Source organism: Aotus nancymaae, unplaced genomic scaffold, assembly GCF_030222135.1.
Source record: "Aotus nancymaae isolate 86718 unplaced genomic scaffold, 86718_ANA_hifiasm-v0.15.2.pri h1tg000155l, whole genome shotgun sequence".
Classification (NCBI taxonomy): Eukaryota; Metazoa; Chordata; class Mammalia; order Primates; family Aotidae; genus Aotus; species Aotus nancymaae.
In genome coordinates, this window is record NW_026988570.1 from 3,479,396 (window position 1) to 3,494,172 (window position 14,777).

The window sequence follows — 14,777 nt, forward strand, 5'->3', positions numbered from 1 at the left end:
TAATCCCACCCCTAAGTATACCTAAAAGAACTGAAAATCCTATGTCCACACAAAAACTTACACACATGCATTCATAGCAACATTATTCACACAGCCTCAAGGTAGAAACAACTCCAAATACCGATCAATTGAGAAACAGGTAAACGGCATGTGGCACACCCATACAATGGACTATTGTCCAGCCATGAAAAGGAATGAAAAGTACTGACTCATGCTACAGCTGAGACTTGAAGACAGACCAAATATTGCATCATTTCATTCACATGAAATGTTCAAAAAAGGCAGATTCAAAGAGATAGAAAATAGTTTTAGTGGTTTCCCAGAGCTGGTGGGAGGGGGCTAGAAATGGGAAGTGACTGCTAATGGGTGCAGGACTTCTTTTTGGGGTGATGAAAATATTGTGGAATCAGAATGTGGTGCTAACTCTGTGGACATACTATAAGTCACTGAATTGTATCCTTGAGAAGTATGAATTTTATGATATGTGAATTATCTCTCAATGAAAAAGGAAAGTTTCTTCACATTACAAATACTAATCAGGTGTACAAACTTACCAAAATTCTTTTCCGATCCTTTTCTGATAAAAACTTTACTGGTGGGTATTTCTGGGTAAAGCTGTATGAGACAAAGAAATTCAAATGGAAAAAGTCAAATATTTCATTTGAATATTTTCTCCGTTTACTGTCAAGGCATATGCTAGGTTTTGGGACTGTTACTGTTTGCTCCTTCTCTCTACTCTTGAATGAGTGCTGGAGAAACCAAGGAGTCACAGGTTAATTTGAGGTCAAGTGCTATCTAACCTGCTCTTTTCTTTTTTTTTTTTTTTTTTTTGAGAGTCTCACACTGTCACCCAGGCTGTAGTGCAGTGGTGTGATCTTGGCTCACTGCAATCTCCGCCTCCTGGGTTCAAGCAATTCTTCTGCCTCAGCCTCCCGAGTAGCTGGGACTACAGGCGTGTGCCACCAGGCCCAGCTAACTTTTTTTGTATTTTTTAAATAGAGATGGGGTTTTACTATGTTGGCCAGGATGGTCTCAATCTCCTGACCTCGTGATCCGCCTGCCTCAGCCTCCCAAAGTGCTAGGATTACAGGCACGAGACACCACGCCCAGCCTGCTCTTTGTTTAGAATCAAGCTAAGGATATGACTTGAGATTCTGTCTCTGAGAAGGGAAAGCTTAAGAAGCTACAGACTTCCAGCAGCTGCTTAAGCAGGGCAGACACTACCTCTAGTAGTCCAGGTAAAACTACACCATGAGGAAGATGGCCATGAAACTGCCTTTGCAGAATTGTAAGTAATGAGAGAAACCTAATACAACTGGCTCCATCTTGCTTCTAACCTCACAGTCTAAATTTTTGTTTTTATTGTTTTTGCTTATTTTAGAGCAGAGGCCAAGATAACTAGGAGAGGAATTTATAGTTAAACGTTGAAGCAAGGAAAACTGACCCTCCTCGTTTCGAGATTGAAGCCACACTCCTAAGCCGAGGTTAGAGTTATGGTAGGGTCTCAACTTTGCTAAAGAATAAGCATAGTTGAACTATGACCTGCATCGCTTAGCTGAGCTTGCTTTTCTATCTGTTGCTTACTGCCCCAGAGTCACGCAAACAGAGGTCGCAAGACTTTTAACTTCTCCAACAACTTCTACAGGTGATATCACTATTGTGAATCCTAAAGAAATAGTCTTTTGAGATAACTTTCAGATTTAGCATTTGGCAGACAGACAAAGAGATGTCACCTGGTCACCTGGTCCTCAGACTCTGCTTCCAAGAACTGCGGGAGGAAAGTTTAGACATCCCTGTGATTTCACACCCAGCCAATTGTTTCAGCTCCCCAGCCCCTACTACCCACCAAACTACCCTTAAAAACTCTTGAGTTCTCAGGGAGGAAGATTTGAGAAATCTCTCCCATTCTCACACATGGCTGGCCCTGAGATTTAACTCTTTCTTGGCTGTTAACACTTCCTGTTCTCAATGCCTTGGTATTCTCAGGGCAGTGGGTAAGAAGAACCCATCGGGCTATAACCATGGCATTCTCTAGATGCTGTATGGGGGCCAGATGGAAGAGAGCAGTTTCGTGAAGTCACAGGCCCCAGGCAGGAGGACTACCCCAGAAGAGAAATGATATTAATGAAACTTTGTCTCCTGCTCCAGGAATTTTCACAATCACAGCATCCTCTTTCTGACCTGTGTCCCTGGTAAAACAATTGGGCATCAGCACCTTCTGTCTCGGTGGGTCAGTTCTGACCCTGTCTTAAGTCTCACTTATCTTTTGATGCCCTCTTGCCACCTTAAGGTGCCATGGGTCCCCAGTCCACACTGATGTCCCAGGAGCCAGGCAGTGTGATTAGAATATAAAATGTCCAGTGAGAGAAGTGATAAACACAGAACTGAAATATTCATTTTTAAAGTGATTCAGTTATGAACAAACGTGCTTTAAATAAAATCTGAGACATCAGCTTTATGGTCATTATACTAATTGGAGAGGTGTTGGGCCAGGTGGCACTGTCTCCATCCCTATCCTGTCCCCAGCACCGACACAGTGCTAGGATACCAAATGCACTTCCTTAATGGTCACTCAACTGAACAGAATATGACAGGTCATTAGACAGAAGCCCCTGAAATAGGGGTTTCTCATCTCCAGAAGGCCTGGAAGGGTGCTTAAATTGGTGTGAAAGGGCTTTCTATTACAATGCAGATGAATTCTCCTATTAAGAACTTCCAGAGTCTTAAAAGGTCAAGTTCCCCTTGCAGACTACAAAATCAGATGGGAGAGTCTGAGGGCATGGGTGGGAACCCTGGCATTCCCCCTTGTGAGCTCATGGACTGTTTTTAGCACTTGCCGCCCATAGGAAGTGCCTCGGGAATGGTATCCAAGCAGCTGCGGAGCAGGGGCAAGTTCTGCCTTCAGTTGGGAGCGATGCTGTTAGACTGGTAGGAACAGGACAGATGTCTTGTTTGCCAAGTAACACTTCTTGTCATTCTGTTTCTTCTCTCACCAATTCAGCTGGGAGACTGCACTGTAAATCTGAGTTATCTGTGGGCACCTCTGACACCACTCCAATTCTCTCCATTTCTCTGAACTCACAATATTCTGGTCTTCACCCTCAATCCCCGAGTGGCACACCCAGTGCTGTGGCACAGCTGAGACCCTTTTTCCTTCCTATGACTGCTCACAAACACTGTGGCTCCTCCGGACTGTCTGTCGTGAAAACGCAGGTGCCGTCTCTGATGCATCACTTCCCATCACTCACCTTCAGTGCTCTTTCTCTACCATGTATATGATTTTAGAGTTAGGACTGCTCGGGGATGGGAGTACAGTTACACACGGGAAAATGAGAGGCAGGGAGAGAAACCAATTCAGTGAGGAGCAGAGGCACAGGACTGTGGCATGTGCATCCAGGGCCACAGAAACAAATGTTAATCCAAGCTGTCAGCTTAGAATAGTCCCTGTCTGAAAGCTTAAAATGAAACGTGGTGTGCTACTTATACCAAGAGGAACAGGGCAAACTATTTTATTACAGGAAATGTTACTTCAAAGAAACTGAACTGAAGCAAAGGCATGGTTGCCTGACACACGCAGAGACGGGTGCAAGACGGACTAAAAAATACTTCAAATGCAGTGTGCTAAAACCCTTAATTTAAAAAACGAAAAATACTTTGAGTTTCTTGCTTTGTTTTTCTTCAATATGTAGCTGCCAAGTTTTAGCTTTCATATGTATACGCTCAAGTAATTAAACTTTTAAAAAACTATCTCATAGTCCTCACTTCTTCCTCTGAGGCAAAGCTGAAAGTAACAGGAAGGGGCGAGTTCCTGTGGGGTCCTCCTCAGTATGAATGTCGTCCTGTTTTCCTCCTTGCAGTCATGGGTGACAGAGCACAGTGACCGATAGAGTGTGGTGACCATGTGGATGCTGTTGGCTGGGCCACATGCTGAGCCAGCTGCCCAGTGCTCCCAAGCACCTGCTGGGCTGACCCAGGGCTGGGCAGGGGCACAGTCCTTTTTTTTTCTTTGAAACAAGGTCTCACACCCTTGTCGCCCCAGATGGAATGCAGTGGCATGATCACAGCTCACTGCAGCCCTGTATTTTTCATAGAGATGAGGTTTCATCATGTTGCCCAGGCTGGGCTCGAACTCCTGGGCTCAAGTGATCTGCCTGCCGAGGCTTCCCAAAGTGCTGGTATTACACCGTGCCCAGCCCACAAAGCTTCTTACAGACCTGTAGGAGGTGAAACACCTACCCAGTGTATGGGCTCATCCACTTATTTAGGAACTTTCCATTAAGCGCCTGTTCTACACTAGGCACTGGGGGTTAAGCAGCAAAATGCGGCAGAGGCATGAGGCCTGCGTTCATGAGTGAGAGAGAAACCAGCAAGCAGAGGCAAGATGAGGGATGAACTAGGTAACAAATCTTTTCTTACAGTCCCAAATTAATCCTTTACTAATTATTAATATTTTATGCCATTCCAGACTAACCTTACTATTTAGTAAGATAGCAGGTAAGTAGTATTCTTACTTAGAATTTAAATTATCATCATTTGCCATCTATTCAAAGAACATTTAAAGATACAGAACTAAAATTAAACAAATGGCAAATAATCAAAGTATTAAGAAATGAGAGTGTGGTAAAAAAAAGAGAAAAGGCTCACATACAATCCTGTTACTCAGGCTTCTAGAATGACACTGTCTTCTTTCTTTCCCTGTATAAACATAACCTGTAACTTCCAAAAATATCTTTAGTTCTTGGGGGACACTTTGCTCAAAGTGACAAGCACATCAAGTAAACCTATTTCCAGTTACATTCTTATCTTGTGTGTGTCAAGATGGTTGTTTGATCATCTTTATCACACAATTAGTCAGCAAAAGTGAAGCTAGACAGAATTCCATCAATTTCCACCATCACGCTTTTGTAGCCAGACCTGCACTTGACCTTCTGATATAGTAATGTGGGCATGTGGGTCATCTGACTTGCTGAAAAACCTGAAGGACGGAACCATCCCAGAATGAGTCACCTGTAAGCAGCCTAAGAGGCAAATGTCTGCCTTCTGCCGCTATTTTCAAGGTGGCCTCACAGGTTGACAAGAATAAATTATCCGTAAATTCTTAGGATTAAATTCTTATTTGCGCTTCTCTGTCCAGTTTAAAAGCACGTGCGCGTGCGCGTGCACACACACACACATATAAAATCACAAAAGTATCAAAGGGATTGCTTAACTCTCACATGTTGAGAGCTTGTTTGTAAGCTATTTATCGCCTTAGGGAAGTTATCTAATTGAGACATTTTTCTTTTCATAAGTGAATATCATTGTCTAAAGAAAATAATCACTAGTGGACAAGCTTTTTTGTTTGTTTTGACCAATATAGAAAACGTGTGGTAGGTTATTTCTTATAGTTCCAATTTTTCTAAAAATAAAAAATTTAAAAATTAAAAAAAAAAAAAGCTTCAATTAAAATCTTTCAATTCTGCTGTCTTATCCAAGGCAGATTTTCTGGCTTCCATCCAAGGAAATATTACAAGCTGTATAACTGAAACACAAAATCATGGCAAAAAAAATTTAAAGCACAAATAACAACCTTATATTACCAAGGGAATCTGTTAAAAATTACTGACAAGTTTTATTCTGATAAGTTTTGAAATTAACAGTTTGGTTGACTGCTCAGTTGAGGATAAGAAGAAAGTGAATGACACATTTTGTTTAATGACTCTTTTCCAATCTTATTTCCCTTTGATCATTTAATGAAAATCAAAGAAAAACTGCTCATTTCTTCATTTTTGTTCTGGACTTGATAAAAGCCTCATTCAATGCTGACACACATCATCCAAATTCATCCCAATAAAGGGGGGAAAACTCACATCAACTTTAACAAATGCTGTCATTTTTCTTTTTAAAATTTCTAAAGACTCAACTACTACTCTAGACCATGTTTTCTGCATACAGCATATGCAAGCAGAAAGTCCTGGAGCCTGAGGCTCAGCTGCCTCAGAAGTCCCAAAGGGTGAGGAGGGGTTCTCTCTGGAATCTGATTCAAATAACCATTTCTATTATACCACATAAATCTTCCCTCCCAGCTACTTCACCTGGACTAAATTCTGGAAACCTCCTCATGAACTTTGGTGACAAAAGCAGCTAAAGACTAAACATGACACACCACAGGCTCCACATCCTTAATTCGTGGTGTTTGTACATGATACTATGTTTTAGGCCCACCAGATTGTCCTCCTGTTTTGGAATTCTATACAACAAATCAATACATGCAGAAGTTAAATGAAAATGTGAGGCTTGGCCATAACTATGTAATAAATTTGCAGAAATTCAGATGTTCAGAGTTTGAACAAGGAAGATCTTAACATATCCAGATTGATTTCTTCTCTCAATGTTCTATGTGGGTATTACACTCAAAGGCTGGGGGGAATGCATATGTAGGCATGTATTTAGGTGGCAGAGTTTCGAGAAAGCAAACTGAGAATTAATTACTCACTTGAGACGAACTTATTTTAACTATTGACCTTACGACAAAAAGTACACCTACCTTTTTTCTAAATCTCTGATTTTCTCTCTTAGTGGTTCAACAATCTAGAATAATAACAAAAATCAGTTTTAAAGCAAAAACACAGTCTTCAACCCCTTTCACCCCATTCTGATGTTTCAGATAAGCATGACATAATGCAACATAGGTTTTAATTTCTTCTACAAATTAACTTTCAGTTTGAAATTAAGATAAACCACTTGAGTCACAATGCTAGAATTCAGCAGATAAACTGTCCAGTTGAACTCTTACTCCATAAAGGCCTCAGTTTCTGAGACAATTAACATTTTTGCTCACCCATCTTACTAGGAAGAATGTAAGGCTCATAAAAACAGATTAACACTATCTATCTCTTTTTAGGAAGAATCCCCAAAGTGTGAACCACAAAAGCTTAACATCTTGTTTCCATAATTATTGTGTATATTTATGTTATCAGCTGCAGCACATAAATTGCAGGCTGTTAAGTCAACCCACATCCACGTCTGTAGACACTGTGGGCTCAGGCAGGAAGAGAGCAACCCAAGGGCTTCCCAGGACTCCCTCATTTGGCTTCATATCCAAAGTAACCTTCCATCCCCTCCCCCACAGCCCATGTTACAATAGTCTGGCTGTATCTTTATGTATTTAAATAGGAGGTGTATAACCCAGCACAGGTGCTAGCCTTCAGTTGGGTGGCAGTGTGACGTCCCCATCTGTGCACATGGACGCTCTTTACATTTGTGGCCAAGCATCTGATCAGGGGCCATTTTTCTTTTGGGCATCTGTGCTAGTGAGAGGATGTTGGTACTCATTTCTATCTCCCAAAGATAATCATTTCCCTTTCTCTAAAAAAGGCTTACCTGAAAAGTCATGTAAAAATCTAAATCCATTTTGTCTTTAAGGTAGAACTTGTTTTATTCGGTCAAAAATGGACCAACAGTAACAGAGACTGCAAGTCCTCTTAAATAACAAGAGAGATGGTTTCAAATCACAGAACAGCATCAAGCTGCCACAATAAGGATGACAGCACAAGCAAAGGACGTGAAATTGACAAGTACACACACAAAATAGATACAAAAATGGAAAAGAGACTAACCTCTTCAATCTTGCTTTCAATTTTCAGTTCGCCGTTTTCCTGGATAGACCTGTTGAGTAGAAAACTATAAACTGAAATTAACTGAAAGGCTTTGTGACTTCAAGAATGTTTCTGAATCAAATACCCTAACACAACCTGAAGGTTACAGACCACCTCTACCTCCTCCTCAAGTATCAGTCACGTGTGCAGTTCCCTCCAGAAGGGATGCACCAGACTAAAAGAAGACAACAAAAGGAGCGAATCCCCTTAAATCCATCTATGAACATGCTCAGTATTACTGAATGAATTATTTCCACTAAACTAAAATAATCTCACTGCCATGCTACAGCCAACACAGGATTTTAAATTAGAAGCAGTAAGTGTGTCTATAGGAGTACATGTTTGCCTGCTGGGCTTTCCTGGGGATTTAATACAAAATGGAGTCTTTTAAGTAAAACCACAGAGCTCCTTTAAATGGGATCTGAGCACCCCCACCTAGTCACATAACAGCCTTTGTAAGTAGACACACACATGCCCTGGGGGTAGGAATCAGATTAACACCATCCCACCCACCTTGCAAAACACAACTCCACATGAAAAGCCTCCTGAGGGCATAGTAACCTTTTTACCCAAGGAGACATATGCAGCCTCATTACATTCCAATACCAACCTAATCCTCACAATAGCAATTCTCACAACGTAACAAAGTGGAGCAAATTTCCTTTAAATGGAAAACTATTAACAGTGCCAAATTTGTTTTTACAATAAATGCTTATTTCTTTTTGCTGATTTTTAAAGGCTATTTTTATAATTTGGTAAAGAGATAACACAAGGGTTTTATTTTTACAAGAGACCCTCCTGCCCTAGGAAGAAGCACATATGATGCATATAGGCCTAACCCTGGACTAAATAGGTGGTCTCAGCATCCAAATCCACTAGCTGGCCCCCCCTGGGGTCACGGGCCAGTCATGGCTGCCCTAAGACAGCTCCCTTCTCAAAAGGCTTTGCAAAAGCCCCTCAGTGTTCTTGCTCAAGTCACCCAGAAATGCAATGTACATAAGCTAAGGTCAACCCTCTATTATCTATACGAGGAGGGAAGGGAAGAGTGGCTGACCATTGCTTTACTTGTGGGCTTTACTTGGTAATTGTTAAAATCGGCTGCATCCCTTGAGAATACCCATAGGAGAAAAGAAATAGCCCAGATATGTGAATAGCAAGAACCAGGTTTTGTGTTTAAAATATTATTCAATTAACCCATGACATCCGTGGTATATATGTACCAACTGAAATATGTCTATAAAACCCAACCACAATACCCAAGTAATTAAAAATAATTACCTCATATTAACGAAGTTGCCCCAAACAGCTGTAAGAGAAGGGAAAAAAAAAGTCAATATTTAAGTCCATAACTTTCAGGGATTCCAGTGGACGGAATCTTAAATTTTAAGCAATATTTTAAAGTTTATGAAGAAAACTAACTCATGTCAGGAAGACAACAAAAGGCACACTTTATTTTGAAAACAATTAAGTCTTATTACATAGTAAGTAAAAACAGGATTGGCAGAATTTATTCATACCAAGTTTGAGAACTGCAACCCAGGAAGATTGACTCAAGTTGCCCTGAATATACGCTCCCATCATCAGCAGTGACAAGTGGACTTTTAAAGGAAGAGGCAGTTTCTAAGTTATCAGAATTTACATTAAAATGACATAAGCTGCTGACTGGCTATACATTGTTGTTTTTTTTTTTTTTTTTTTGTATCAAAAATTCCAGGAAAAAGATATTGGGTGAGGCAGCTGGGCAGAAACAAAATGCCTTTAAAGAACTGGCCCTGGGCATGGCAGGGCATGACTTTAGCCCCATGTTAATGACTCTCTGGGCCTGATAAATTCTGCATACCTCACATGACTCAGTCACATTGCTCTGAGCTATTTTTCTTTTCTATCTATCCCCATACCTTTGGAATACCTCTTTTGAGGTCTGGAGATCCCACTTGGAGAGTGCATGTGGAGCTTCTTTTTTTAACCAGGCTCGTCTCTAGCAATCCTCCCTCCTCAGCCTCCTGAGCAAGTGGGACTACAGGCATGTGCCACCACATCTAGCTAAGGATGCACGTGTTCTGATAAACAGTATGTTCTCAAACTTTTGCTAGCCACAAAAATCAATCACAAGTCTGCAAGATGTCATAAGGTTCCGTTTAACCTCACCCGTGTAATGATGACGAAAGCAATCCCAGAGAAGTTTAACAGCAGCCTGCAGTGCAGCTTAACTCCAATAGCAATGGCATCCTTTCTCAGCACTTAGCACATCTCCCTTCTATACTCTAGGCACCTGGTGGGCAGGCCCTAAATGTGTATAAATCAGCCCTGAATCAACAGCAGATGACTTTGAAACATAATACTAGACTATAAGCACTCATTTTAAGTTACTGAGCAGGAGATTCTTTCTAAAGAAGCCTTTTCTGTGAATGATGGGTCCTAATATTTTGTACACACTCCTATTTGGCCCTCATTTGGCCACTTAGCAGTACTGAAGGCCTCTTAAGTGCCAGGTGCATTTAGGTGCTTCCAGGTGCTGAGGAAGAACAGAGAGAGTAAATACAAACATACTCCCTGTCCAGGCCTGTTAATTTTGTGAGTTTGGGAAGGCCCTGAGGTTAGAATCTCATAATCCCAGGCATCTTCCCATTGCCATCCTCTTGTGTGTAATAGGAGTTTAATAGCTACTCATTAAACAGGATTCAGTATCCAAACCACACCCCACAAGAAATTCCCACTCTCAAGAAGGGGAATGTTGCTGATTCCATAAAAGCACATCTCTCTTCAAACAGAGGAGGAAACTTGATTAAAAAAAAAAAAAAAGACAGCAATATATGACCAAATAAATAAAAGTGGCAAGAAAGCAGGAAAATGGGAGAAATTAAAATAAATATTAACTAGATTCATTATTCATTTTAAAAAATTAAAACTTCGGCCAGGCATAGTGGCTCACACCTGTAATCCCAGCACTTTGGGAGGCTAAGGCAGGCAGACCACGAGGTCAAGAGATTGAGACCCTCTTGGTCAACATGGTGAAACCTGTCTCTACTAAAAAATACAAAAATTAGCTGGGCGTGGTGACATGCGCCTGTAGTCCCAGCTACTCAGGAGGCTGAGGAAGGAGAATTGCTTGAATCCAGGAGGCAGAGGGTGCAGTGAGCTGAGATCACGCCACTGCACTCCAGCCTGGCACCTGGCGACAGAGCGAGACTGTGTCTCAAAAACCAAACAAAAAAAAACTGCTTATGTCAGAGGCATTGGAACCAGATAAAGTAACTCCATCTTGAATAGGAGCTGGGTAAAATGAGGCTGAAACCTATTGTGCTGCATTCCCAGATGGTTAAGGCATTCTAAGTCACAGGATGAGATAGAAAGTCAGCACAGGATATAGGTAATGGGCTGGGCACGTGGCTCACACCTGTAATCCCAGCACTTTGGGAGGCCAAGGCAGGCAGATCATCTGAGGTTAAGAGTTCGAGACCAGCCTGACCAACATGATGAAACCCTCGTCTCTACTAAAAATACAAAATTAGCTGGGTGTGATGGCACGTGCCTGTAATCCCAGCTACTACTTGGGAGGCTGAAGCAGGAGAATCACTTGAGCCCTGCCTGGAGATGGAGGTTGCAGTGGGCCGAGAACAGGCCAATGCACTCCAGCCTGGGCACCAACAGAGAAGCTCTGTCTCAAAAAAAAAAAAAACCATACAGGTCATAAAGTCCTTGCTGTTGAAACAGTTTGCAGTAAAGAAGCCAACTAAAACCCACCAATACCAAGATGGCCACGAGAGTCACCTGTGGTCACCTTGCTGCTACACTCTCACAGCACCGTGACAGTTTACAAATGCCATGGCAACGTCAGGAAGTTACCCTATGTGGTCTAAAAAGAGGAGGCAAGAATAATCCACCTCTTGCTTAGCATACCATCAAGAAATAACCACAAAAATGGGCAACCAGCAGCCATCAGAACTGCCCTCTCTATGGAATAGCCATTCTTTTAATCCTTCACTTTCTTAATAAACTTGCTTTCACTTTAAGGATTTGCCCTGAATTCTTTCTTATGCAAGATCCAAGAACCCTCTCTTGGGGTCCGGATCAAGACCCCTTTCCTGTAACACTTATACCTTTGGACCACGTGATTTTGCTTTTATCTTATTCTCAGGAAATCGGTAAACATACAGGAAAAGTGCCCTCACAAATGTCATGGCCTTATTTATAATCACACACACACACACACACACACACACACACACACACACTAAGCCAAAATATCCCAGAATTAGAGAACTGCTGTATAAATAGTGATATAGCCATTTGATGAAATCAGAAAGCCATTAAATATAACTATGGAACTACACTATAACATGATGATGCAGTTATGACAGTACCAGATGAAAAAATATATACACAGTGTGACTTTCACTTCTAAAAAATGCTTTGGGAAAAAAAAGACTGTGAAATTTCCAAAACACTGAGTTTAAATGGTGACATGAGTAAAGTGTTTACTTACTTTTAAAAAAGGAGGGAAGAGATTTTAACCCTTACTAAACTCTATGTCCCTGTTGTCCTGTTCTTGCCTCTTTCTAGACACCTGGTGAACACCTGGGTCAGTCCTCAGCTCAGACACCAGGCACTGCTGCCACCAGAGTTCACAAAGAGCACCCGTGAGCCACCAGTTGCCAAAACCATGTGCATTTTTCTTTACTGTGCTATATCTCGAGTAAATTATACAGTCTCATTTTGGCTGCAGAATTAAGCTGCTGATCAAAGTAGATCCTTTCATAGAAAACAAGTATTCTATGCTATGGAAGCATCCATTCTCATATTGCCTATGGAAGCATCACTTATTGCCTTTTCTTATTGCCTTCTGGGTGGGTAGCACCTTTTGGCAGACTTTTCAAATCATTACATGGCTATTCGCTTTTTCAGTTTTTCTTTCTAACCTTTTTTCGAGTCAGTTTAAAATGATTTCAGGCTGGTGCGGTGGCTCACGCCTACAATCCTAGCGCTTTGGGAAGCCAAGGCAGGTGGATTGCTTGAGCTCAGAAGTTCGAGATCAGCCTGGGCAAATTGGTGAAAACCCAATCTCAACAAAAAATACAAACAAATTAGCCAGGCGTGGTGGCCCGTGCCTGTAGTCCCAGTTACATGGTGGGGCTGAAGCAGGAAAATCACTTGAGCCCAGGAGGTTGAGGCTGCAGTGAGCTGAGATTGCGCCACTACACTCTAGCCTGGGTGACAAAAGTGAGACCCTGTCTCAGAAAAAAAAAAGTTGATTTCACAGAAATCTCTCAATCCTTCTATCCTCAGTCCATTTCAGAGCAGCGAAGGCTGCCACTCGCCCCAGACACCTTCTGTTTCCTTGACTATAATGTCCTGAGCCCTTTACCCTTGCCCACTGGTCCTCCTTAATCATCTCTTCCTGGGGAAGCAGGTGATGCCCGTGCTTCCTGGGATCAGCCCTGGGGAGTGATGCCCTGGTGAGTGATGCCTAAGCTACAGCCACAGCTTTACCACCCTTCATAAATGGATAAGAATGGATGTAAGCAGATATGGACCAGATCCACTTCTGTGGGTTAGACCTCTTCCACTGCCCCTGGAGGCTAGAGATGCAACTGGAGACGTGCCCTCTCCTCCCCGACTGCACTTTCTGATTCACCTTGCAAAGAAGGGCTTCCTGAATCCCTTCCTTCCCCACTCAGACCTCCAGAGCAGCCCCCTACAAGCAGCCTCCTGCATGGGACTCTCCACTCTCCCTAAACCACTTGCTGTCCCCAACCCTCCAGCTCTGCCTACAGGTGGTATCCTGGGCACTTGCACCTCCAAGCCTCATTTGAGCATTTTATTCTCCAGAAAGCATCTTCAACCTTCCCTCCTGCTCCAGGAGACACTGGTGGCCCTGCTGTGTGGCCAAGGCCTGCTATATGTTTTGGTCTAGTTGGTACTTTACAGATAGGTTTCTCTGAAATACGAGGTGTTTTCATATTTACATTTGCTACACCAGGCATACATGGTCCAAGCACTAAAATTGGTTGAATGCAGGCCAAGGAATTTTTCCCTTTTCTTACCACGTTTATCCCTTGCTTACTACTTTTATCTTCAGATGCGCTATAACCAATTAATCTTTACAATGTTTTTATGTCAAGTGTTCTGGCCTTCTTTCAAATTATCAAAAGCTCTACCTGCTTTGTTCCAGAGAGAATTCAATATCCAGCCCAGACCAAAGAACAGACACACACAGCAAGCAGGACAAACCCCCACATTGCTTCACACATTCCAAACGGAAAGACACAAGCAATTTCCAACAATTAAGGAGCCGTAGTTTTGCGTAGTTCTGTGTAGAGTAGCCCAGGAGGTTGCAGGGCATAGGCCTTAAAAGTTAAACACTGCTTTAAAATTAATGTTGCTTTTAAGTTTTTGCAACCTGCTTTAGTTATTTTGACCCACCTTACAGTGCTTCAAATAGACAGCTGGGCATTACTAATAGATGTACTCTACAAATATCTGAACTGAATTAAACCCATTTATATAGTACCAGGAATCAGTATCAAGAAAAGTATTTTAAGAAAGATAATTATTCAGTTATTGACAAAGGGCTTAAAAACTGAATTCCCTTACACAGCTTTCAAGATATTTTAATTTATTCTAATTTTTAATGTAAATTTTAAAAATACTTTGCATGTAAACTGTGGCATATCAGCTTCATAGTTCTCATTATGTCGGTATCCAGATTTCGAGCTATGCAGGGAAACCCAGTTCAAGAAAATCTAACTCATACAAATTTTCATTTAGAGTGAAAAACTGGGTTTTTTAAAGGGTATGATTAAAATGAGTATCCTTTTCCAACAAAGAAAAAAATCAAAACACTAACCCAACATTTTCATAATCTCTATGAGTCTAACTCGGTTCCTTAAATAGTCATCAGCTATCATGAGATCAATCCTTTTAGAACACAGTCTCCCAATCTGAAGTCTGTGGGTCTCCATGGATCCCTGAATGGGTTTCAGGGAAACTAGAGGGAAAAAATACCTTGCAAGCACATGTGAAATTTTGTGTTCACAGGTCTGAAAAGTCCTCCAATGAATTCAAGACCCCAAACGAACAAAAAACCACCAGTTCAGAATCCATAAAGGCCCGGAATTTTAAGAGGCACATTTGTTTTAG

The 14,777-nt window shown here is 41.7% G+C and overlaps 1 protein-coding gene across 2 annotated transcripts in view; it reads right to left on the reverse strand.

The window, feature by feature from the left end:
- Positions 1-14,777, reverse strand: part of UXS1 (UDP-glucuronate decarboxylase 1) — a 94,235-nt gene that overhangs the window by 57,584 nt on the left and 21,874 nt on the right. The window contains exons 2-5 of one of the 2 annotated variants that reach the window (XM_012435652.3): positions 8,916-8,943; positions 7,599-7,647; positions 6,527-6,570; positions 555-615 (exon numbers count right to left, since the gene is read on the reverse strand). In XM_012435652.3, the coding sequence (XP_012291075.1) occupies positions 555-615; positions 6,527-6,570; positions 7,599-7,647; positions 8,916-8,943 (182 nt within the window). Of the gene's footprint in view, positions 1-554; positions 616-6,526; positions 6,571-7,598; positions 7,663-8,915; positions 8,944-14,777 lie in introns of both variants that reach the window. The other variant, XM_012435651.3, reaches the window with a different exon arrangement.